General features: G+C 44.9%; 1 protein-coding gene across 1 annotated transcript; it reads right to left on the bottom strand.

The window, feature by feature from the left end:
* Positions 1 to 675: 675 nt before the first annotated feature.
* Positions 676 to 24,419, bottom strand: SLC22A6 (solute carrier family 22 member 6). The gene is given in 9 exon segments (XM_036861370.1): positions 676 to 792; positions 1,183 to 1,288; positions 3,814 to 4,013; positions 11,693 to 11,906; positions 16,262 to 16,377; positions 16,534 to 16,657; positions 18,677 to 18,780; positions 24,050 to 24,388; positions 24,390 to 24,419. Coding segments are annotated over 9 exon segments (1,350 nt in total).
* Positions 24,420 to 25,593: the final 1,174 nt, after the last annotated feature.

A 25,593-nucleotide genomic window follows, 5' to 3' on the forward strand; every position in this document is an offset into this window, starting at 1 on the left:
GAGCAGTGGGCAGCCAAGGAAGGTGGCGTGTGCAGGGCAGGGCTGGATTCCCCTCAGGTGCAAAATCTCAGGGGTGCCAAAAAACTTAGTAATCAAGATATGTAATATTTTAACGTAATACTTAAAAGAATCAAAATTAATGCAAAAAGAATCTACGATGAACAAAATGTCAAACTTAAAAAAAAAAATTTATTATTTATTTATTTATTTTTGGCTGCGCTGGGTCTTTGTTGCTGCATGAGGGCTTTCTCTAGTTGCGGTGAGTGGGGGCTACTCTTTGTTGCAATGCACGGGCTTCTCATTGCGGTGGCTTCTCTTGTTGCGGAGTCCAGGCTCTAGGCGCGCGGGCTTCAGTAGTTGTGGCACGCAGGCTCAGTAGTTGTGGCGCACGGGCTTAGTTGTTCCGCGGCATGTGGGATCTTCCCGGACCAGGGCTCGAACCAGTGTCCCCTGCATTGGCAGGTGGATTCTTAACCACTGAGCCACCAGGGAAGTCCCAAAATGTCAAACTTTTAAGGGAAGACAGGGGCAGGGCGAGGCAGGAGAGGTGAGTCCAAGTGCCTTTCATCCTAGTCCCAGCCCTGGACTCAGAATCCTTCTGGGAGGATGAACTGGACATGGATACCACTGGGAAGGTCCAGGGAGAAAAAGAGGTGCAGAGACCCGGCCCAGGGACTAGACAGGACTTTCCTGGCTTGTAAACTGCGGGTAGCAGGTCTTGTCCCGCAGGAACTCAGGAGGATTAGTGAGATAATGGAGAGAAACTCTGAGTTGGTGGTGGTGCAGGTTGGGCTGGGAGGCAGGTAAAGGCCAGAGAGGGGTGGGGCATGGCACCGGGGCGGGGCTGCGTGGGGGAAGGGGCACTCACCTGGCTCACTCAGGTGAGGACAGTCCCGAACCAGTCATCCGGCCAGGAAGGGAGGAGTGCAGCAGGTGAAGGAGCTGAGAGGTGGGGCCAGGTGATGAGGCCTTGCGAACCTGGGGCCAGGTCTCAGGGGCAGCGCCAAGGCCGAGAGGCGGGGCCAGGGTCGGAGACGCAGCTGAGGCTCTGAAGGCTGGGTTGGTAGAAGGAGGGGGCGGGGCCAGAAGCCGGGGGCGGGGCCAGAAGCCGGGGTCGGGGCAGGGCCAAGGCTAAGGGTCTCTAGAGTCAGAGACCAGGACCAGTGGGATTCCGGAGGGTACCTGCGGTTTCGATGCGTGGCTGCACATTTGCGCCAGCAGCTTCAGAGCCAGGTACAGGTCGCACGGGCCCTCCTCCGGCCCTCCCTGGGGCTGGGGCAATAGGTGCCTGTCTGTGGATGCGGCAGGAGGCAGGCTTCCTGGGCCAGTGTAGAATCCCATTAGCTCAGGAAGGAGCCAGAGCAGGCCTTGGGTAGGCAGCTGAGCCTGGATGAACTGTTAGCTTTCCGGGCTGGGCAGCCACAGCTTGCGTCCACCCTCTCCTGCCTCTCTGCAGCCGCTGCCAGAGCCCCTCATCGCCTCCACCCCCAGCCCAGAACGGGTACAAGGACCAGGAATCCTGGGTTCTCTTCTGGACTGCAGATCATGCCATCCTCCATTCCTCTTTCACGTGGTCTTCCCAATGCCATCAGTACTGGTTCCTGCCATCCCAGGAGAGGCAGGCAGAGGTTGAGGAGGAGGAAGGGCCTGAGGGATGGAAGGATGAGACCAGATCTCAGTGACTCCTCTTGCTGTGTTTTGCCTTCTTGGGCCTCATCAGTGCCAACCCAAGGCTCACTGGAGGCAGAGAAGAGGAGAAGAGCCTGGAGTCCAGCAGGAAAGCTTGGATTAGTTTGGAGGCTGAACTTCCTGGACAAGAGCCCAAGTGTAAGTGGCACACTGCTCCAGCAGCCAGGATCTGGCCTGGAGGGCTGAGACGAGGCTGCTTCAGCATTCTTCTCCCCTTTCTTCTCTTCTCCTTTGTTTCTAGATGTTAGCATCTGCCTCAGGGAGGGGGAAGAGTTTCACAGCCTCCTGATTGGCTGCGTTCATTTTAGTCCCTTCTCTGCTTCCAGGAAAGGCTGAATAGGGAGGTGGGGGGAGCAAGATGCATAAAGGTTTTCAGTGTAACTAAAAGAAAGCCGTGAAGGGAGCAGAGAAAACTGGCGAGAAACGTGGGAGCACGGTGTGTGTGTGTGTGTGTGTGTGTGTGTGTGTGTGTGTACACACACATGAATTCTGCTGTCAAGTCAACTGAGTTCAAGTGTAGGCTCCGTTATTTCTTAGCTGTGTCTCACGACCTTCCTCAGCCTAAGGATAATAATACTACTTACCTTGTAGCTTATCAAGCATTTTGGCACATATAATGACATTATAGTGTCATATAGAATAGTTTTCCTGCCCTAAAAATCCCCCGTGTCCCTCCTATTCATCCTTCTTCCCTCCCTCTGAGCCTCGAGCAAACACTGATGTTTTTACTGTCTTCATAGATTTCACATTTTTGATGCTACTGTAAATGGTATTCTTTTTAAAATTTCAAATTCCAGTTGTTTATTGCTAGTATATAGAAATACAATTCTTTTTTTAAAAAAATGAATTTATTTATTTATGTTTGGCTGCGTTGGATCTTCGTTGCTGCGCGCAGGCTTTTCTCTAGTTGTGGCGAGCAGGGGCTACTCTTCGTTTCGGTGCGTGGGCTTCTCTTTGCGGTGGCTTCTCTTTTTTTTTTTTAAGTAAATTTATTTATTTTATTTATTTATGTTTGGCTGTGTTGGGTGTTCGTTGCTGTGCGCAGGGTTTTCTCTAGTTGCGGTGAGCATGGGCTACTCTTCGTTGTAGTGCGCGGACTTCTCATTGCGGTGGCTTCTCTTGTTGCGGAACACGGGCTCTAGGTGCATGGGCTTCAGTAGTTGTGGCACGTGAGCTCAGAAGTTGTGGCTCGCGGGCTGTAGAGCGCAGGCTCAGTAGTTGTGGCGCATGGGCTTAGTTGCTCCGCGGCACGTGGGATCTTCCAGGGCCAAGGCTTGAACCCGTGTCCCCTGCATTGGCAGGTGGATTCTTAACCACTGCACCACCAGGTTCTGCGCCACCAGAAATACAATTCTTTAAAAATATTGATCTGATAGCCCACAACCTTGCTAAATTTGTTTTCATTGTGGTAGCATTTGTGTAGATTCCATTGGATTTTCTACATAGACGATCGCTGCATGAGTTTTTGGACAGAGGGTTAGCTGAAGTGGAGTGACCTCTGTGGGAACAGTGGGAGAAGTTGTGCATAGCTACTTTTAATGAAATGGTAGGGTGGGTCTGGCTAGGAGTGGGGAGCCCAGGGGAAGTATTCTCTGGAACCATAGGTCCAGTAGAGGTCCCTCCCGTCTTCCCCTGGCTGCCATTTCTCCATTCCTCCACTTGGTGTGGACGTACAGGAGATGCAGGGGCTCTGTCCACTCTCTGCCCCTTCTCAGTTCTCAGGAGGACTGGAGTGGGACCATCTGCTGCTCTGCTGCTTGTGCCCCGATTTCTCTTTCCACATACGGGGGAAGGAGAAGCAGGACGTGGGAGTAGAGATGGGGGATCCTTTTTAGGTGTTTGTGCTCAGCTGTCCCATTTTATGTCCAAATCTCCCACTGTTTCCAAGAGTCCCAGAAAGGATTCTAGGGGACTCAGCCTATCTGTGAGAACAGGACCAGGAGCCAAAGGAAGCAGGAGGCCTGGATTCTGGCTTTGGCTCCACCAGAATCCAGCTGAATGACCCCAGGTAAGTCCCTGCTCTCCCCTGGGTCTGGCCTTTTTTTGTTAAATGGGGCTGGATCAAGGATTTGTGAGGGCCTGATAGCTCTGAGTGTAGGGAGGGGAGGGGAGGGTGCAGCGTACCTTCTCTCCAGGTCCTGCAGTGTGTTGGGCAGTGGCAGCCCCAGAGTCTCTGGCAGGAGAACAGTGATGCGGCAGGCAGCCACAAGGACCGCACCATAGATGAAGAGAGGCAGGGAAGGGTAGAACTCGGAGGTCATGCCCACCAGTGGGCTCAGAATGCTGCCTATGTTGGCCAAGGTGGTTGTCACACTTGGACCTCTCTGCCCATGGAGAGGAAGAGCACCTTGGTGAGGCCGGTGAGGCTTGTGGGTGCCCTAACTCTGCCTGCCAATGGTGTTTTCTCTTTTCACTTTCTGTACAGGGCCAAATGCTTGCACTTACCTTGGCTACAAGGAAAGTTGGAAGCAAATGGTTTCGGAACCAGGAAGCCTGGGTTCCAGTTCCAGTTTGAACCTGCTGTATAACAGAACAAGTCCCCAACCAACCTCTCCCCCAAGCTCCAGATGCTATATCTAACTTCCTACTTAACATCTTAATTTGGATGTCCAAAAGGCCCCTCAAATTTTATATGGCCAAGAACTTTGCGTTTCTACCTCCAAGTCTGCTCTTTGCTCAGATTTCCCCATCCTGGCACAGGGCACTTCTAACCACCCAGCTGCTCAAGCTCAAGTATCTGTAATTATCCCCGATACCTCCTGTTCCCTTATTTCCCCACATCCAAAATATGAATTTGGTTGGCTCTTCTTCCAGAACACATTCAGAATCAGTTCCTCTTCTCCATCTCTACAACCACTGCCCACCAGTTCATGCGAAGCCATTTTCACCTCTATTTTTTTTTTTAAAGATTTTTTTTGGATGTGGACCATTTTTAAAAAAAAATTATTTATTTTATTTTTATTTATTTTTGGCTGCGTTGGGTCTTTGCTGCTGGGCGTGGGCTTTCTCTAGTTGCGGCGAGCGGGAGCTATTCTTCGTTGCAGTGCAAGGGCTTCTCATTGCGGTGGCTTCTCTTGTCGTGAAGCACGGGCTCTAGGCGCGCGGGCTTCAGTAGCTGTGGCTCGCGGGCTCCAGAGCCCAGGCTCAGTAGTTGTAGCGCACGGGCTTAGTTGCTCCGCGGCACGTGGGATCTTCCCAGACCAGGGCTCGAACCCGTGTCCCCTGCGTTGGCAGGCGGATTCTTAACCACTGTGCCACCAGGGACGCCCGGATGTGGACCATTTTTAAAGTCTTTTATTGAATTTGTTACAATATTGTTTCTGGTTTATGTTTTGTTTTGTTTTTGGCCACAAGACATGTGGGATCTTAGCTCCCCGACTAGGGATCGAACCCGCGCTCCCTACATTGGAAGGCGAAGTCTTAACCATTGGACTGCCAGGGAAGTCCCCATTTTCACCTCTTGACAGTACTATTGCGGTAGCCTCCTGACTGGTTTTCCCATTTTCACTCTTGGCCCTTCTATCCCTAGCCTATTCTCCATGAGGAAGCCAAAGTGATCTTTAAAACTGTAACTCAGATATTTTCACCCTCTGCTTAAAACCATCCTGTGATATCTCATCATGCTAGAATAAAATCTGACCTCCTTCTAAATCCCTACATGATTGATCCCTGCCTACCAAGTTCTTATCTTGTGCCCTATCCCTTTGTTTCCTCATTTATTCCTTAGTGTTTGCCTTTGATCTTTACCAAGGAGACCTACCCTGGTCATCTTATCTAAAGCTACCCAGTCACTCTCTTTTTCTACTTTTTTTTTTGGACCTCAGAGGCAGAGGGTTGAGTTACTCATAACCCTCAGTTCATGACCCTCACCCTCTATTATCATTTGTCCTTGAAAGGCTCCCTTATTCCCCCCCCCTTAATTGTTTACTCCTTTTATTATCGTTACCCACTCCTAATGCTCTCCTTGCCAAAGTCAACCATTCTATTGTGTTTGATGTGCATTTTTTTTTTTAAGGTTTATTTATTTATTTGGCTGTGTTGGGTCTTCGCTGCTGCATGCGGGCTTTCTCTAGTTGTGGCGAGCGGGGTCTACTCTTGGTTGCAGTGTGCGGGCTTCTCATTGCGGTGGCTTCTCTTGTTGCAGAGCACGGGCTCTAGGCACGTGGGCTTCAGTAGTTGTGGCACATGGGTTCAGTAATTGTGGCGCATGGGCTTAGTTGCTCCAAGGCACATGGGATCTTCCTGGGCCAGGGCTCAAACCCGTGTCCCCTGCACTGGCAGGCAGATTCTTAATCATTGCTCCACCAGGGAAGTCCCTGAATTTTTTATTTGTATATGTTCTTGTAAAATGTATATTGTTTTGTGTGCAAATATTTTAACTTACCTAAATGGTAGAGGTAATAGATCATTCTATTTCTCATTTCACTCAGCACTCTGTTTCCTGACCAGGGACTGAACCCGGACCTGGCAGTGAAAGCGCCGAGTCCTAACCACTGGACCGCCAGGGAATTCCCCTCTGTCTTTTAAATTTGTCCATTGTGTCCTTCAATAAGCAGAAGTCCTTTTTGATATAATGAAATTGATATAGCTGCCATGTTTCTCTGTTCCTCTTCCTCCCTCTCCCTTTCCTTCCCCCTCCTTTCCCTGCTCCCCGCTCCCCTCCATCTCCATCTCCATCTGCGTCTGCATCTCCATCTCTATCTGTCTATCTCCAAGCCCTCTCTTCAATTCTGTTTGTCTCTTCTTGCACCAAGAAAGCCATAGACATGCCATGGCTTTGTTGTATGTCTTAATAGATGGTAGAGTGAGACTCTCTTCTTTGCTTTTCTGTTTCAGAATTGACTAGCAATTGTGGTCTTTTTTCTTCCATATAAATTTTAGAGTAAGTTTTTGGAGTTCCTAAAAAATGATCTAATTGAAATCCTGATTAGATTCTGTTGAATTTCTATAAATTTCTAAAAGTTAACTTGGAGAGGATGGATATCTTTATCATGTCATTCTAAACAAGAGTGTGGAATGTCTCTCCACCTACTAAGATAATCTTTGTGATCTTAAAAATGTTTCAGAAATTTTCTCCATGGAAGTCTTGGATGTCCTCTGTTAATTTCCTGATAATATCTAGCTTTTGGTGTTATTCTGAATGGTGTCTTCATTTTCAAAGATTTTCTATGTTATTTTCTGGGTTATTTCTCTAGATTATTGCTTCTAGGTTATTGCTATTGACATTTTGGTAATTTGATTTTGTATCCGGCATCCTGCTGAACTCTTTTATTAGTTTTAATTGCTTATTGATTTTATTGGTTTATCTGGGTAAATGATCATATGCTCTCTAAATAATGGTGTTTTAAACGCTTGTCTTTTAAATTGCTTATTTCTTTCCCAGTAGAGCAGTGTTGTCCAGGACCCCCAGTACTGTGTTAAACAGTTGATTCTAAGGTCAAAGAGAATGCACATGACTTTCTTCATTATGTATAGTGTTTGCTCAGGTGCTCTGCTTACCTCTCTGGGCTCCCAATTTCCCTTAGATGGTTGGCCTAGTTTTCCCTTACTCTTATTCCAGCTCTTTGGTGGATATTTAAAAATACTTTAAGGATATTTAAAAATACTTTATACTTTTTGGGGGTTATTGTCAATGTTATTTTTTTATTTTAATGGAAATAGAAGTCCTTTTTTTCTAATAGATTTCCAGAAGTTCTTTATAAATGCTGCATACAAATCCTTGTAAATACCTTCTTCTGTTTTTTTTTTTTTTTTTTTTTTAAAGGTAACTTTTTTTTTTTTTTTATTTTATTATTTATGACTGTGTTGAGTCTTCGTTTCTGTGTGAGGGCTTTCTCTAGTTGCGGCAAGTGGGGACCACTCTTCATCGCGGTGCGTGGGCCTCTCACCATCGCGGCCTCTCTTGTTGCGGAGCACAGGCTCCAGACGCGCAGGCTCAGTAATTGTGGCTCACGGGCCCAGTTGCTCCGTGGCATGTGGGATCTTCCCAGACCAGGGCTCGAACCCGTGTCCCCTGCATTGGCAGGCAGATTCTCAACCACTGCGCCACCAGGGAAGCCCGTAAATACCTTCTTTTTCTCTTTTCACCTTGTTTATAGTGAAACAAATGACCAGGATTAAAAAAAAATCCAACGTAGAAAACTTTATCAATGTTCCTTTTTTGGTTAGCCTTTTTTTTTATGTCTTCAGAAATCCTCCCCTCTTCAGCAGAAATTAATTTTTCTTTAAGGTTGAAATATGATTGCATTTTATTTATTTCCCACATGGGTTAGTAGATGTCCTGGTACTATTTGTTAAATAGGCCACGTTTTATCCTATCATCTGCAGTGCTTCCTCTGCAAGTTTTTCCTATGTGTGGGTCTGTTTTGGAGCTTGCTATTCTTTTCCATTGAACAATTTGTTCTTTCCTGCTCCAGCATCCACTATCTTAATTACTACAATTTTATAATAAGAGCTTATAATATGCCTTGATCTCTGGTAGGGCAAGTCCTTCCCCTCTGTCCTTTTTAAAAAAGTACCTTGATTATACTTGGTCCACAGCACTTTTATATACATTTTAGAATTTGCTTGCTAGTTTCTTGAAAATATCTATCGGGATTTTGATCAGAATTGCATTGAATTTATAAATCAATCTTGGAATCACAAACATTTTAATATCATCTTATGTCAGTTATGAGTTGACATATTATGAGATTTCCTCTCCGTGCACATAATACATTTATTTACATTTTCTTTAATACCTTTTAATATAATTTAAAAATTTTCTTGAAAAAACTCTAATTTTTAGAAGAGTAGAGAATGCAATTAATCTTTTGTTTATTGACCTTGTATCTAGCCACCTTGCCAAACTTTACTATTTCTAATAATTTTAGATTTTTATATAGATTTTTAAAATTAATTTTTATTGGAGTATAGTTGATTTACAATGTTGTGTTGGTTTCTGCTGTACAGCAAAGTGAATCAGCAAAGTTATACCTATACATATATCCACTCTTTTTTAGATTTTTTTCCCACATAGGTCATTACAGAGTATTGAGTAGAGTTCCCTGTGCTATACAGTAGGTTCTTATTAGTTATCTATTTTATATACAGACAGTTATATCCTCTATAAATAATAATAGTTTTGATTTTTCCTTTCCAATCCTATTTCTGTTATTTGTTTTTCTTATCCTAGGCACTGACCACACTCTCCAGGATAATGTTGAATAGAGGAGGAGACAGCAGGCACATTGGTCTTATTCCCAAGTTTAAAGAGAATGCTTCTAGGGCTTCCCTGGTGGTGCAGTGGTTAAGAATCCACCTGTCAATGCAGGGGACACGGGTTCGAGCCTTGGCCCTGGAAGATCCCACATGCCGTGGAGCAACTAAGCCCGTGCGCCACAACTACTGAGCCTGCGCTCTAGAGCCTGTGAGCCACAACTACTGAGCCCGTGTGCCACAACTACTGAAGCCCACGCACCCTAGAGCCCGTGCTCTGCAACAAGAGAAGCCACCGCAATGAGAAGCCCATGCACCGCAACGAAGAGTAACCCCCGTTCGCCGCAACTAGAGGAAGCCCGCACGCAGCAACGAAGACCCAGCGCAGCCAAAAATAAATAAAATAAGTTAAAAAAAATACTAAAAAAAAAAAAAGGCAATGCTTCTAATGTTTCGCCATCAAGAAATAATATTTACTGTGGATTTTTGGTAGATGTTCCATATCAACTTAAATTTCCTTCTATTGTTGTTTTACTAAGACTATTTTTAATGGATGTTAATTTTTATTAAAGACTTTTTGCTTTTATTGGGATGATAATCTATTAATGTGGTGATATTAATATATATATATATATTTAATGGGATTTATTTATTTATTTATTTATTTATTTATGGCTGTGTTGGGTCTTCGTTTCTGTGCGAGGGCCTTCTCTAGTTGCGGCAAGCGGAGGCCACTCCTCATCACGGTGCGCGGGCCTCTCACTCTCGTGGCCTCTCTTGTTGGGGAGCACAGGCTCCAGACGCGCAGGCTCAGTAATTGTGGCTCACGGGCCCAGTTGCTCCGCGGCATGTGGGATCCTCCCAGACCAGGGCTTGAACCCGTGTCTCCTGCATTGGCAGGCAGATTCTCAACCACTGCGCCACCAGGGAAGCCCAATATATTTTCTAATGTAAAACCACCCTTGCTTTCCTGAGATCAGCTCTCCTTGGTCATAATGTATTATCTTTTTTTATACACCACTGGATTCATTTTTCTAATATTTTGTTTAGGATTTTTGTATCTGTTCATGAGTAATATTGGCCTGTAATTTTATTTCACAACTATCCTCCTTTGGTTTCAGTATCACCTGACCTCACAGAATGTATTTGACATAATTTCCCTTTTTCTCTTTTTTGGGGAAGCATTTGTATAACATTGGAAGATTTGTTCCTTAAAAGTGTGGTGGAACTCACCTGTATTAATATCTGGGTCTGGTGTTTTCTTTGAGGCAAGATTTTAAAGTTTACTCTTCAGAATTTTTATTTATTCTAGAATTAGTTTTCCTATATTATTTTTTTAGGAATTTGTCAATTTCATCTAAATTTAAAATTTATCGGGACTTCCTTGGTGGTCCAGTGGTAAAGAATCTGCTTTCCAATGCAGGGGACGTGGGTTCCATCCTTGGTTGGGAAACTAGAATCCCACATGCCATGGGGCAGCTAAGCCCACACGCCTCAACTACTGAGCTAAGGCGCCTCAGTGAGGGAGCCCGCATGCTGCAAACTGCAGAGCCCACATGCTCTGGAGCCCATGTGCCACAACCAGAGAGAGAAAACCCACACGCCACAACTAGAGAGAAACCTGAGCCACAATGAGGACCCGATGCAGCCAAAAAAAAAAAAAAATTTATCAGTATAGACTGGTTTATAGTTTTTTGCATCTTTAATTACTTAATTAAAAATTTGCATCTTAATTACTCTAGATCTATAGTTCAGTTTTTTTTAATTCCTAATATTTATTCCTGTCCAGTTTTTAATTTTTTTATTATTATTACCAGGCATTTGTCCATTTCACTGATACTTTCAAAGATTGACTTTTTGTTTTGTTGACCCTCTTTTTTATACATTTGTTTTCTATTTAATCTGTTTCTGGTACTATTATTATTGTGTTTTATAGATAAGATGACTGAGCATTTGGACTAGTTACCTTTTATACTAGAGCCATGTTCTTTTTTTTTTTTTGGCCATGCCCTGCAGCTTGTGGGATCTTAGTCCCCTAACCAGGGATTGAACCTGGGCCCCAGCAGTGAAAGCGTCGAGTCCTAACCACTGGACCGCTGGGGAATTCTGAGCCATATTCTTAACCATTGTACTTTTTTTGGTCTTAAAGTCTATTTCGGCTTCTATATCTACCTAACTTTCTTCTGGTTAATATTTGTCTAGTATAACCTTTTCTATTTCTCCACATTTAAGATTTTCATGGTCTAACATTTTAAATGAGTCTCTTGTAAACTTCATGAACTAGACTTAAATAAAATCAACTTGGACAATCTCTGCCTCTTAACTGGTAGGTTTAATCTATTTATATTTATTGTAGTGACATATATTTTGAGTTATTGATACCATCTTACTTTTTGTCTTTAATTTGTCCTAATTTCTGTATGTTTTTGTTCTCCTTTGTTGCCTTAAAAAATAATTGATTGACCTTTGTGCCCTTTCTGGCTGGAAACCTTCTGGCTCTAGGACCTCATTGTTCCATTCCAGGACTCCTCCCCAACACCCCCACTCACTGCATTACTATGGGGTACAGCTCTCCTGTGTACATTAAGAGGCAGTTCATGGGTCCAGTCAAACAGCCTTTTCCTAACAGTGCCATCACGATGCGGAGGAATACCTGATCTGGAATGAAAAGAGGTAATGATAAGGTGTTGGGAAAAGTTTGGAGGAGGCTTGGGGTTTTCATACCCTTCCAGGTAGTTGGCTTGGGCCAGATTGGGAACTGGGCTTGGGAAAGGACCAGGACAGGAGCAGAAATGGGTCTACTCACCAGGGGTATCATTGCACAGGTCAGAATGAAGTTCCCTGACAGCAGCAAGGAACTCATTTGGGTATGCTTGCAGCCAAGTGATTTGGTGGTCAGAAAGCCCAGGAAATAAAATGGTAGGTCCACAGTTGTGAAGAGCACCTGGGTCAGGTAGATGTTAATCCCCAAACTTTGCAGACCCATGATCAAGCCGTAGAAGCTGAAAAGGAGTACAAACCTGGGGCAGAAACAGAGGGGATATGATTTGGGTAATAGCCATGCCACGTCTATATAGCAATTGCAGTAGGCAAACTGCTGTCACATTTGTTCTTTCCTTTAGGCCTTATATCAATCCTGTGAGTGGGATTTTTATATTTTGAATGCGGATAAGAAAGTCTTTCTTTAATTCTAAAAAACAGAATGTTAGCTATCATACAATTAAAAATTACCTAGGAGAAAACAATGTTTTTACCTTGCAATAGGTCCTTTTCCCCTCCTTCCAATTCCCTGCCCTAAGGGACCTGCTTTTGATAGGCGCATACTTTGATTAGTTGATTGAATTGGGAGAGGGTGTTTTGGAGAGACCCCTCCTCATGGGGAGGCTTAAGTAACAATTGATGAATTACAAGAAAGAAGGATTCATTAATGCCAGGAGTTTTGCTTTGCTGAGTGATATATGCAGATTTACAGCCAGAGATGAATTCTTAGGAGGAGATTTTAGCAGTTATGTGGAGGAAGTATCAGGAGAGAGAAAGAGGAGAAGAATAAGTGACTGTTAGCCAAGAATGGATTTGAGGGACAACAGAAATGCCTATTAAGTGTTTTGGCTGTGTGGTATGTGATATAAGCATCTCTTCTATCCCCCAAGGAGTCTTCATAAAATCAACAATGTTCAGTGACACTTTTTAGGGCAGCTTTGCTCCTTAGAGATGTGCCGAAGTACAGTGTCCTGTCTCAAGGTTGGTAAAGGGCACAGTGAGAAGCTGTCCATAGAAGACAATCTTATATGAGCTACACTGTAATTAAGAATTAAACAGAATATTATTGGCACCAGAATAGACAGACAAGTCAATGGAACTGAATAGTCCAGAAACAGTATAAGATAAGGGTGCCAGCCAGGAAAGGTTGGGCTACTCATTAATGGGTTTGGGACAATTAACTAATCTAAGAAAAAATATAGAATCCTACTCCCTTCCATATGTTCAACTAAATTTCAGATGGACTATGGTAAAATATAAAAGCCGAAACAAATACGAACATGTTTGAAGAAAATTTAGGTGAATAGTTTTATACTCAGGAGGAGGGTAACCTAAATGAATTAAAAAAAAATAGATGTGATTATATAAAGCAATAAAAGATTTCATTTTTAAAAAGTGATAAATTTAAAGGACAGACTTGAGAATGCAGATGCAAAAATACTGATCTTATATGGTAACAGTATCTTTTTTTTTAAACATCTTTATCGGAGTATAATTGCTTTACAATGGTGTGTTAGTTTCTGCTTTATAACAAAGTGAATCAGCTATACATATACATATATCCCCATATCTTCTCCCTCTTGCGTCTCCCTATCCCGCCCCTCTAGGTGGTCACAAAGCACCGAGCTGATCTCCCTGTGCTATGCGGCTGCTTCCCACTAGCTATCTATTTTACATTTGGTAGTGTATATATGTCCATGCCACTCTCTCACTTCGTCCCAGCTTACCCTTCCCACTCCCTGTGTCCTCAAGTCCATTCTCTACATCTGTGTCTTTATTCCTGTCCTGCCCCTAGGTTCTTCAGAACCATTTTTTTTTTAAAGATTCCATATATATGTGTTAGCATACGGTATTTGTTTTTCTCTTTCTGACTTAACAGTATCTTTAAGGTAAAAGAGGGTTCTTTTTTTTTAAATTTTTTAAATTTTTTAAAATTTATTTATTTATTTATGGCTGCGTTGGGTCTTCGTTTCTGCACGAGGGCTTTCTCTAGTTGTGGCAAGTGGGGGCCACTCTTCATCGCGGTGCGTGGGCCTCTCACTATTGTGGCCTCTCTTGTTGCGGAGCACAGGCTCCAGATGCGCAGGCTCAGTAATTGTGGCTCACGGGCCCAGCTGCTCCGCGGCATGTGGGATCTTCCCAGACTAGGGCTCGAACCCCTGTCCCCTGCATTGGCAGGCAGACTCTGTACAAGAGGGTTCTTAACAAGTCAACAAAAAGAAAAAATGGGCAAGGGATGTGAACAGGAAGATTACAAGAAAGAGAAATTATAAACAGATCAAAATCATATGAAGAAAGTATTCAACTTCCTCCAGAATAAAATAAATGTGAATTAAAACAGCAAGATAGGGGACTTCCCTGGTGGCACAGTGGTTAAAAATCTGCCTGCCAGTGCAGGGGACACAGGTTCGATTCCTGGTCCGGGAAGATCCCACATGCCATGGAGCAACTAAGCCCGCGCGCCACAACTACTGAGCCTGCTCTCTAGAGCCCATGAGCCACAGCTACTGAGCCCGTGTGCCACAACTACTGAAGCCCACATGCCTAGAGCCCTTGCTCTGCAACAAGAGAAGCCACCTCAATGAGAAGCCCACGCACTGCAACCAAGAGTAGCCCCTGCTCGCCACAACTAGAGAAAGCCCGCGCGCAGCAACGAAGACACAACGCAGCCAAAAATAAAAAAAAATAAAAAATAAAACAGCAAGATACTAATGAGAACCTGCAAAAAAATATATATATATATAATATAAAAAAATGATGTTGAAGATGAATAGTTAGCGATATTTTTAAAACCTATTGTTGAGTGAATAAAAGGCACATAACAAATCAAAAAAAAAAAAAAAAAACCAGCAACATACTTTTTCTGTTTCTCAGAGCAAGTCTTTGGTGTTGATGAGGGTATCTTATACAATTTTTTAAAACGTTACTGTAGAGTATGCGGCAATATCTGTGAAAAGCCTTACATCGTTTCATACCTTTGGCCCAGTAAGCCCATTATTATTATTATTTTTTTGGCTGAGCCGCATATGGGATCTTAGTTCCCTGACCAGGGATCAAACCTGTGCCCCCTGCAGTGGAAGTGTGGAGTCTTAATCCCTGGACTGCCAGGGACGTCCCTCAGTAAGTACACTTGTGAGGTTTATCCCAAGGGATATAAGAGAGATGCCTAGGGCTGCATGCATATGGATACTTGTTTATGATTGGGAAGAGCTGGAAAGAGCCTATGTGTCCACTACTGGCAGTATTAAAATAAATTAGAAAATTATGGAATACTATGTAGTCTTTAAAAATGGAGTTCTGATTGGGGGTGGGGACAAATTTATTATAATAATAAAGGGAGAGGGGCTTCCCTGGTGGCGCAGTGGTTGAGAATCTGCCTGCCAATGCAGGGGACACGGGTTCGAGCCCTGGTCTGGGAAGATCCCACATGTCGCGGAGCAACTAGGCCCGTGAGCCACAATTACTGAGCCTGCACGTCTGGAGCCTGTGCTCCGCAACAAGAGGGGCCGCGATAGTGAGAGGCCCGTGCACCACGATGAAGAGTGGCCCCCACTTGCCACAACTAGAGAAAGCCCTGGCACAGAAACGAAGACCCAACACAGCCATAAAAAAAAAAAAAAAAAAATAATAATAATAAAGAGAGAAACTTCCAGGAAAGTTAATATGTCCAATAGAAGTTCGTAAGAGAGTCTGTATGAGGTCTTACATGTTTGGCAATATTTTTTGTGTGATGTTTTGTTAGAAAGGGAAGACAAATTTTTATTCAGTACAATTGGACAAACATAATCATCTCTGTCAACAATGGCCACAAAAACCTGGGGCACAAAATGCTTGGAGACGTGTAAATGGCAAAGAGGAAGTGACAATGTTTTTTAACATACGTGTGTGTGTGTGTGTGTGTGTGTGTGTGTGTGTCTCGGGAGAAGAAGAGAAAAATGAGAAGGAGGTGGAGTTGGGAGGTGTTTGTGTGGAGGACAGGAATAAAATAATATGGTGGAGCACTTGAGTGGTGGATAAAAGGAATATACTCAACTTATGTGCCCCGGAATTTCTAGCGTCTGCCTGTTATTTCTGCTGCTGTCATGGCAGCAACTGGCACAAAAGAATCACACGCCTGTGATGCCCCACCTCTCCTATCTCTCAGTACCAGTGCATGGAGACAACCTGGACTGGAAACAGGTAGAATCATTGTCCTGACGCCGTTCATAAGTTGGCTTGAGTTGCTAGTCACTGTGACAACCTGCTGCCTTCAAAACTCTCCCAGCCCCTTGCCATAGCCAAAGAGAATGGAGCCCGCTTGGAGGGAGTGAATCAGTGAGAACACAGGGTCAATCGTGTAGGTCTACATTTATCAATATTTATCAGTATGGAAAGAAGTTTGTGAAATATTAAGGACAAAAAGATTCTAGAACCGTAGGAGGAGTATGATTGAATTTTTGTAACTACGTGTAATGTAAATTACTGTGTGTTTGTGTGCCTTCAGAGCACCTGTGTCCTTTTCCACTGGCTGTGGGGCCTCCCTCAGCCTCCCACCTACACAGCCTGTCCTGTTTTCTCAGTCTGCTTATCTGCCCATCAGTTTGTCTGCCTCCTACCTGAGTGCAGATGAACCTACCACAGTGGCATGATACAGAGGAAGAGCTGGTGGATGGCAGGGGAGCGCAGCAGCTGCAGTGTCGAGGGCCAGGCTCAGCTCATGGTCAGGCCCTTCTGCAGACTCATTCGGAGCAGCTGCTTGGATAGATGGGGCTCAGGGCTTGGGTTCCCCTGGGGACCCCTCCCTCCACTCTCTGCCTGGGAAGCACCAGGTGTCCTGGCTTCTAGGATGAGGGTGGGGGCAGGCAGAGCTCTGGTGGGGTATCACAGAGGGTCCTGGGGGGGTCTCACCTCCACACTCAGCTTGACACCCTCTTTCTGTTTACCTTTGATCTGGGCCACTCTCTGCAGGGCCTTCAGGGTGAGGTCCAGGTTCCCCAAGGAGGAATGCCAGAGGGCAGACTCAATGAAGAACCTGTGGGTGGGGGGTAGGGATGGGCATGACTTCAGCCTTGGTTGACAGGGTTGTGGCTTTCTGAGAAAAGCACAGACCAGAGCAGGAAGACATTTGGGAGGGGTGAAAAGAATTCTGGGCTGGGGGCTAGGAGCCCTGGGTTCTACTTCAAGGATTACCACTGTCTTCTTGGGAGACCTCGGATAAGTCTGGCTCCTTTCTGACCATGGTCTTCCCACTTATCAATCTGGGCATTGGTTCTTTTTGCTTTGCTTGCTCCCCTGCCCCATGTCCCTGGCTGTCTCATCCTTGGTGCCCTGGGCAATCTAACAGCTGCTTGTAAGGCTGCCCACCTGTGCCCATCAGGTAGATGCTGAGATGGGAGGTAGGGAATAATTGGGTGAGGGCTGGCATCTAGGGGACCTGGTGTTGGGAGGATCCTTGGGTTGCTGCTGTCCAGGGTCCTGATGCATCCCAGCATACCTCTGTGGAGAGAGCCACGCGCCTTCATCAGAATCATAGAGGGTGTGTTGGAAACAATCCGGATACCAGAGCCCCACTTAAGGCCTGTTGGATATCTGGAAGGTAAGCTAGAAACCTGATTTTTAACAAGCTCCCAAGCTTTGGGAACTACTGCTCTGGGGTGTGGTTGATTCTTTGACTCTTGGTCGATGGTGACTCCTGTTAGGAGACAGCCTTTTGTGATTTTTTTTAAAAAAATTGAGGTATAATCAACATACAACAGTATAATAGTTTTAGGTGTATAACATAATGATTCTATATTTGTATACATTGTGAGATGATCACCACAACAAGTCTACTTAAAATACACCACCATATATAGTTACAACAATTTTTTTGTGTGTGTGAAGGGAACACTTAAGATCTACTCTCTTAGCGACTTTCATATATGCAATACAGTAATAGTCACCATGCTGTACATTATATTCCCATGACTTATTTAGCTTATAACTGGAATTTGGACTTTTTGACCCCTTTCATTCATTTTGCCCCCCCCCCCCCCCTTACTCCCTGCATCTAGCAACTACCAATGTGTTCTCTGTATCTATGAGCTTGGCTTATGTGATTTTTATTTCTGGGAAACCTATGCAAGGTTTATGATTTTGCAAAATGCATATGATTGTGGCTTAGATTTTATGAATAATAAAGCTGATTTTGTGTCTTTGATCTGCTATGACATTTATAATATTTTCAGATATTATTCTTTAGAAAATTGCCTCCTATTATTCATCCCATGATCTTTTTATGGTCTTGGCCTGGAAGATAGTCAAGGTTAGGGTATTAACACTGAGTTGCAGCTACTAATTTAACCCTCACCATAACCCCCATTTTATAGATGGAAAAACCAAGTCTAAGAGAGTTTGTATAACCTCCTCATGGGCACACAGTTATGGCTGATCTGAAACTTGTCTCTAGCTGTTATTGATTCCTAGGTCTTTGTTTCTGTGACACTCACATGTCACATACAAGGCAGAGTGGTGGGAGGTGACTTCTTCAGGATGTCAGAAAATCAGGATTCTTGTCCTGCTTTTGCCACTTATTAGCTATGTGAATGTACTTTTTAAAAAAGTAAACATTAAATATTTACTTTATACAATTATAAAGGTAATGAATTACCATTAAAGTTCAAATAATATAGTAATGAAGAGTGAAAAGTTCTCTTCTTTTGATTTCCACTCCTCAGAATTAACAACACAATTTTCTTGGGTTCCTTCTAGGCAGTTTGGGCAAGTTATCCAACATCCCTGAACCTAAGTGTCCTCATTGGTAAAATGCAGTTAATAGTACCATTCATGCTGGCTTCACAAGGGTATTGTGAGGAGGAACTGAAATGAGGCAAGACATGGAAAGTGCTGATGGACGGTTGTGTGATTCCTACAGACTTTCCAGACATGGTCAGGCTTGGGTGGATCAGTCCTGTGTCCCTCTCTGGATTCTCAGGGATGCCAGTCTCCCCTCTGTGTCCAGCCTAGAGGGCTTATGCCTTCGCTCCTTGATCCAGCTTTGTTCACCACTGACCTGTCTGCCGTGATCCCCAACATCAAGTTTCCGACCAGTACTCCTGCCATGATGATGGACTGACTCAGCTGTGGCAAGGTCTTGTGTGTGCACACGAGGCCCCGCTGTGAGGAAGGAAGAACTGGGGTCCAGGAGGGCTGGGCCGGCCCCACAGCAGCTCACTCCCTCTCTCCTGCTGGGCTGAGGGTCTTGGATTAGGACAAGCACATAAGGAGGGCTTGCCTCCCTAGGTCACACAATCTTTCTCATCATCTTCTCCTGGTGAGAATGATTCAAGTTATTTCAAAACATGTAAGAGGTATCTTTTGGGATGACTGCTCAGACTACTCGCCCTTTTCTGAGCACTAACCCCTCACCCTCTTTCAGGGCCCTTTTAACCTGTCCCTCCTTGGGTGCAGCTGAAGAAAACTGACCCTGGAGCTGGACAGAGCTAATTAGGTTTTTTTTTTTTTTTTTTTTAAATATTTATTTATTTAGCTGTGCCAGGTCTTAGTTGTGGCATGTGGGATCTAGTTCCCTGACCAGGGATTGAACCCGGGCCCCCAGCATTGGGAGCACTGAGCCTTAGCCACTGGACCACCAGGGAAGTCCCCAGGTTCTTTTTCTTACAAATTTGGAAAAGCGACTCAGAGAAGCAAGCTTTGTAAGGACACCCAAAGTTGGGGTGGGAGGACCAAGTTTGGAATGACGCGGAAGTGGAGCTGAGAAATCATGAGACAGAGAGAGAGTGGGAAAGAGAGAGGGAGAGGGAGAGGGAGAAAAAGATGAGGGAGGGGGAGAAGGAGGGAGGGGGGAAGGGGAGGGAAGGAGGGGCATAGGGGAAAAGAATGCAGTAATTTAGTCAGAGGGAAGTCGGGGTGAGAGCTTAGTGCCAGAGAGGTAAAGATAGAGAGTGCAGCTCCCCTGGTTCTCCTCAACCACCTGGTCCCAGTCTTTCATAAGGCTGGGCTCAAGTTCTTGACCTTGGGTTCTGTGAAATACCTTTGCATCCTTCCATTAACTTTCCATAAGCAAATTTGAGAGGGTTGTAGTTATTTGCAATCCTGAATAAGTGGCAATTGGATACCTCAACTAATAGTTTAAATTTTGTTGCTCTTTTTAATGAATATAAGAAAAAAAATTCTCCTTTTAAAAGTACTTCCTTTCTAGGTGGAGTAAAACAGCTCTACAGCCTGCAGGAAAATCATACTAAAATCAAAAGTCACACTGACGGATGTGACTTAAAGGATGTGGCTTAAATCAAAATGACAAATAGGTGTGGTATTTCCTTTACATAAAAGCTAATTTTTGTATACTTTTGAGTGGACTTTAAAGCTCATTTCTTTTGTTAACAGAAGAAAAAGGAAAGGGGGCAGGGATGACCAGGACGTTTAGGGAATGCTCCCTAAGATGTGTTAATATATATGCAAATGAATTCATCCTTCAAGTGTAATTACTTGATAATCTTGATTTGATTGGAGAGAAATCCTTATTTGTGAATTTCATTATTACTGTGAGACTTTTAATACCCTGTGCACACACCATATGATGTAAAATTTGGGTGGTTGGCATTTGAACACTTTCTCCAGAGAACAATGGACTTTATTGCTGTTTTATTCAAATAACTGCTATTCTGTAGTTCTCTGTGTTATCTGATATAATTTTTATTTTAAAAAGATTTTGGGGCTGTGTCAGACTGGGAGTTCATTTTTAACAGTACTTTAATGGAAACCTGTGAATGAAATACTACTGTGGAGATGCATGTGGGACACACTGTAGTGAGGAGTTAGGGATATGATAGAGCAGAACTGAGGAATGGAAAGCTGAGAAGCAAGAGCATGTAGGAAAGAGGTAAGAAGTCAGAGGAATCCTGGAAGAGGGATGGATTGGGAGTCTGGGATTGGCAGATGCAAACTATTGTATATAGGACAGATAAACAACAAGGTCCTACTGTGTAGCACAGGGAACTACATTCAATATCCTGTGATAAACCATAATGGAAAAGAATATGAAAAAAAATATACACATGTGTAACTGAATCACTCTGCTGTACAGCAGAAATTAACACAACATTGTAAATCAACTCTACATCAATAAAATTAAAAAAAAAGGGTTTATCGATTTTAGAGAAAACGGAAAAATAAAATAAGGATTTGTTAAAAAAAAAAAAAGAACTAAGGCGTGCAAAGAGAACAAAATCTGTATGCAGTCTGGTGATGAAATCTGGGTGTAGTCCAGAATAGAATAGAAATTGATAAATGAGTATAGAATACGTACTCAGAAAGAATTTTTCTGCCTCTGTTCTGCCCTAAAGTGCTTGTCATCTGTAAAAGCAACAATTGGATGGGGCTTACGTCGCCTTAGGTTTGGCACTGGCTTTTACTATATATATTCTCTTCATGTGCACCTGAGACTCTTGAGGCTCGTATATTTGTGTGCTCCTGGGCCTCATGTATATAGAATTACTTTATCAGTAACAGGAACCAAAGTCTAGGAATAGGCAGTGGTAGATTTGAGGGAGACTCAGAGAATTGCTGCCTAGGAAAGCTCTGCACTGCTAACTTGATAAAGGCTGTGATAAATGACAGATGCTGTGAGACTGGCCTCAGGGGAAAGAAAAAGAGAAAAAGAGAAAACGAACGACAGTGGCACCAGGAAATAGAGCAGTGAAATGGTAACTGTTGTTCATCTGCAGAACAGAAGCGAACTGGAGACTCAGGCTGGTCATTCATAACAACTCACGCCCTCCCTGCCCTACAGTCATTGGACCCAGGGGTGGACACCTGACCCAGGACAGCAAATAAGTCTTTCCTAGAATTTTTCAAAGTTGAAGCGGAGAGACAGTTATTAGGAGTGAGCCCAGAATGGTCAGTGGCCACGTTGTGAAGGATCCGTGGCAGAGTCACATGCCCAGCATGCAAAGAAAAGTGAAGACGAGAGCCAGCAAGGGTCCTGCTCGCATGGCCCTGGGTCCCATTGCTCCTAGAGCAAGCTCTGACTCTGCTCATCTTGTGGTTTGGTTATGGGAGCCTTTATACACTCTTTTCATGCTCAGATTAGCTTGAGTTGAATTGCAGCCACTTGCAAACAAGAGTCCTGACTAACATGGTTCAGATAGAAGCTGCTAGTTATGACTTAGGATACCTTAATTCAGAAGAAAATAAGAAGAGCTCAGACAGAGTTTTTATTAGAACCCAGAGATAGCATCTTTTTCTTATTATATTTCTTTATTTTTTGCTTTGCATTTAGAGTGCAGAAGTATCCCTTTGGGATACTGGGCCATTTGGGAGCGCTTTCCAAGGGGCAGGCTGGGACTTGTCTTTCTCAGGTGACCTGTGCCATTGTGCCGACCAGATACAGCCATGTGGCCTGGGTGGAGTATCTTCACTGCGACTAAGCTTCTTGCTGAAGCAACCCCTGATAACTTGCGAGCCGTTTCATTTGCTTCACAACTCAGAAGGCCCAGCTTCACGTTAGGTTATGCATGTAAGCTGCCTATTATCCTAATGAAATGGTCTCTGGTGCAGCCTTTGGCATTATTGGCCCAAGGAAGAAGTATCCTGGTTGTGTTTATGAAATAGGCCTTTTAGTGCCCTATGTCCATGTGTGGTGGTGGATAATGGTCCCATTCACAGTACCTGTTGGAAGAGGATTGGATTATTCTTGGCATCTCCCCACAACTCAGGAAAACTGTGTGCATCTGGCTTTGTCAGTCGTTGAAACCAAAAATGATGAGATTACTACCAAGTCTCCATTTAGAAGGAAAGCTCAGGTGCACACTTACCCAGATTCTTTGCTCCAGAGGGCAAGAAATCTGAGCTTTGGATCAAACTGCCTGCTGTTTTGAACAGAAGCACAACAGCTAGGTTGATAGTTCCCGGAGTATTGTCGAACTTGGAAAGCAGAGTGTAGAGTTTTAAGAAGGGAAATGGAAAAGCAGAATTGGAAGCCTCGATAACATACAAGTGAAGGTGGGTGGAGGGGAATGTCTCAGAATTTGGGTTGAGGCTGGAGAATAATGAAGAAGGTCCTTCCCCAACTCTGCAGGGAGGGGATGGCGTACGATGCCTGCATGCCCAGAGGGAGGAGGACTAGCCACCCTTTGTCACCTTCTGCTTCTGCATCTTGGGTCTGTCTAGTGGGAAGTAGAAAAGTGGCTTAACTTTGATCACTTTCAGGCAGATGCTGCATCAGGCAAGTCTGGGGGCTCTGCTCGACCACAGCCTCTTCTCAAGGCATCTTTTCTGCAGAGCCCTGACTAAAGGGCAAGGGGCCACGTAATCCCACTATATTGTCCTTTGGCATGATGATTAGATGAGGTATGGACACCTGAGCCACTTGCCGGGTTGGGGGTGGGGCTGCTCATCAGTGTGTTGGGCTGAGCCAATTGAAGCCTTTTCTGAGAATTTGAATTAAGATTCACAGAAATGTTCTGGTTGGTGGTAGGCCCTAAATCTGAGGGGTAATGGATCAGAGCTGGGACCAGTGGTTGTCTCGCAGATGGGCACACAGACGAAATGGGTTGAGGAGAGAGTTACAGAGTAAGTGTATAGGGATGTCTCTGGTGCTCCGATCCCTGGTTCCAGTTTCCATGAGGCCTGGACACACTTTGTTTCCTGCCCTTGGATTCCCTGAAATCCCTTTTCTCATGAGCTGCCTTGAGAGAGCTTCTCTTCCTTGCAACCAAAAGATCATTGACTAGAACAGATGTTAAGAGCACGATCCATGTGACAGCTACAAAGTGCAGAATTCAGCCGGATGAACCACTTAGCAGGCCAGGGAGACTCTACAGTCGACTGTGTGTGCGTTTCGGGGGAGGGGTGTTAAATCACTAGAGATGAAAGGACCCTCCCATAACCCTGTTCTCTTTCCCATCTTAGTTCCTTGGCTGCTCTCCATCTCCTGGCCCCAGCTGCCGAGAGCTATTTCTAGATGAAGTCAGGAAATTGTTTTTGTCTCGAGGACTCTGAGCCCAGAATCCCCAGCTCAGGAATACCCTCTTTGCCCTCCACTATCTTCCTGCCTCCTGTCTAGCTTCCTCTGTACCACCGCCCCACCTCCCTACCCTGTGGAATTGCAACCTCTCAGGGAAACCAAAGTAGAATATCAAACTCCAGTAATAGTATCTCTCTCTCTGGTGGAGGTGGAAGGGCAGGGAGCAGCTTTCTGCAAGGAGTTCCATAACCTCCTCTACCAGGAAGACCTCAACTCCAACCCCGGTTCTCTTACCTGCATTTAGGCAGAGCTCTTCATAGCTCCAGGGTCTTCAGACAAACTCAGGTCAGGTTCACACAGTCTGTGTGTGTGTGTGTGTGTGTGTGTGTGTATGTGTGGGGGGGGGGATGGTAAGATGGGGACACAGGGGTTGGAAGGAGGAGGTCCAGGTCTCCTCACGTCAGTCACCATGGTGGAAGAGAAGGTGCTATTGTCATAGATCCAGCCGTGGGTGCAGGGCTCTGTGGCCCCTGTGCTGTTGGTCTCTGTGTCATTGGGAAAGGGCGGCCCCCGCTGGGGGGAGGTGAAGCGGAGGCAGGACTCGGGCCACCCCTGCCCGTCCCGGGGCAGCCAGGCGTCCAGCTCCCCGTCCTTGCTGAGGTTGGTGTCGGCAGGTGGGCGGTAGTGGTGGGTGGGGACAGCGGCGGTGAAGTTCTGCAGGGTGTTGTGCAAAAATGTTAGGAGCAGGGGCAGAATCAACAGAGTGCTCTGGATCTGCTGGCAGTGGCCGATGCCCCCCAACCTGCAGCAGGAGGTCATTGAAGGCCATGGGGCAGGATCTCGCAGGGGCACTGGAGCTGAGGCCTCTCCCTCCCACAACCTGTTTCCTGTCTTTCGGTGCAGGGGGAGGAGACAGACTGCCCTTTGCCTCCTCAGCTCATCAGTTCCTGGGTCTGCTGTGGCCCTAAGTCACCTGAACTAAAGACTAGTGTTTATAACTTCTTTCGAGGCACCAAGTTAAACTGTGACTTGAAAGTGAGACGTTCAAGTATTAAGACTCATCGGGTCAGTGATTTGTTCAAGGGGATCTAAAGGGCAGGTAAAGTTGGATGGGGTGGAAGAAACCACCTTCTTGTGAAGGAGGGATATGAGTGACGCCCCAAAGTTTGGTGGTTTGAATCTCCCCACCCCAGGCCAGAGCAAGCGACCTCCTTCTTGGAGGAGGTAGGAAAGAGCAGAGGGAGGTCCAAGCTGGTTTGAGCACAAAGCCCCAACTGAATTCCCTTTTCTCAAGGCCACTTGGGCCAGATGGAGTTGGGTAAAGGCTCTGAAGAGCTCGCACAGAAATGCCATTGTGCTGTGGTTGTCAGCAGTCCCCAGCCTGTGAGCACTGCCTCTGCGTTAATCCCAGAACCCGGGCCTTCGGCTAAGCCACAGCTCAACCTCCACTCAAAGAGTGAACCCTGGGAATTCTCTGGTGGTCCAGTGGTTAGGACTCGGCACTTTCACTGTCGGGGGCCAGGTTCAATCCCTGGTGTGGGGAACTAAGATCCAACAAGCATGACATGCGGCCAAAAAAAAAAAAAAAAGTGAACCCTCCTCAGAGGTAAATATCAGCAGGGCCTCTTTTCTCATTATAATACAATCCACTCCCAATTTTTCTCTTTCCCTCAATTGTAACAGCTAAAACCAAGGAAATGTCCACCACCGTCTATCCCATTAGCTGGTTAACCATCCTCAAAACTGAGAAAAAAAAAATCTTTATTGAGATTTAGTATATGCAATAAAATGCATCAATTTAGGGGCTCGTTTTGACAAATTTATACACCCATGTAACCACTATATAGAACATTTTTATCACCTCCAAATTTCCTGGTACCATACTCCAGATAGCTCTACCTAGTCCTAGGCAATAGATTTGTCTTTTCTAGAGTTTCAAATGAATGTCATACAGTGTATACTCTTTTGCGTCTGGCTTCTTTTATTGAGCCAAATGTTTCTGA

This window comes from Balaenoptera musculus, chromosome 8, assembly GCF_009873245.2.
Source record: "Balaenoptera musculus isolate JJ_BM4_2016_0621 chromosome 8, mBalMus1.pri.v3, whole genome shotgun sequence".
In the NCBI taxonomy this organism is placed as follows: Eukaryota; Metazoa; Chordata; class Mammalia; order Artiodactyla; family Balaenopteridae; genus Balaenoptera; species Balaenoptera musculus.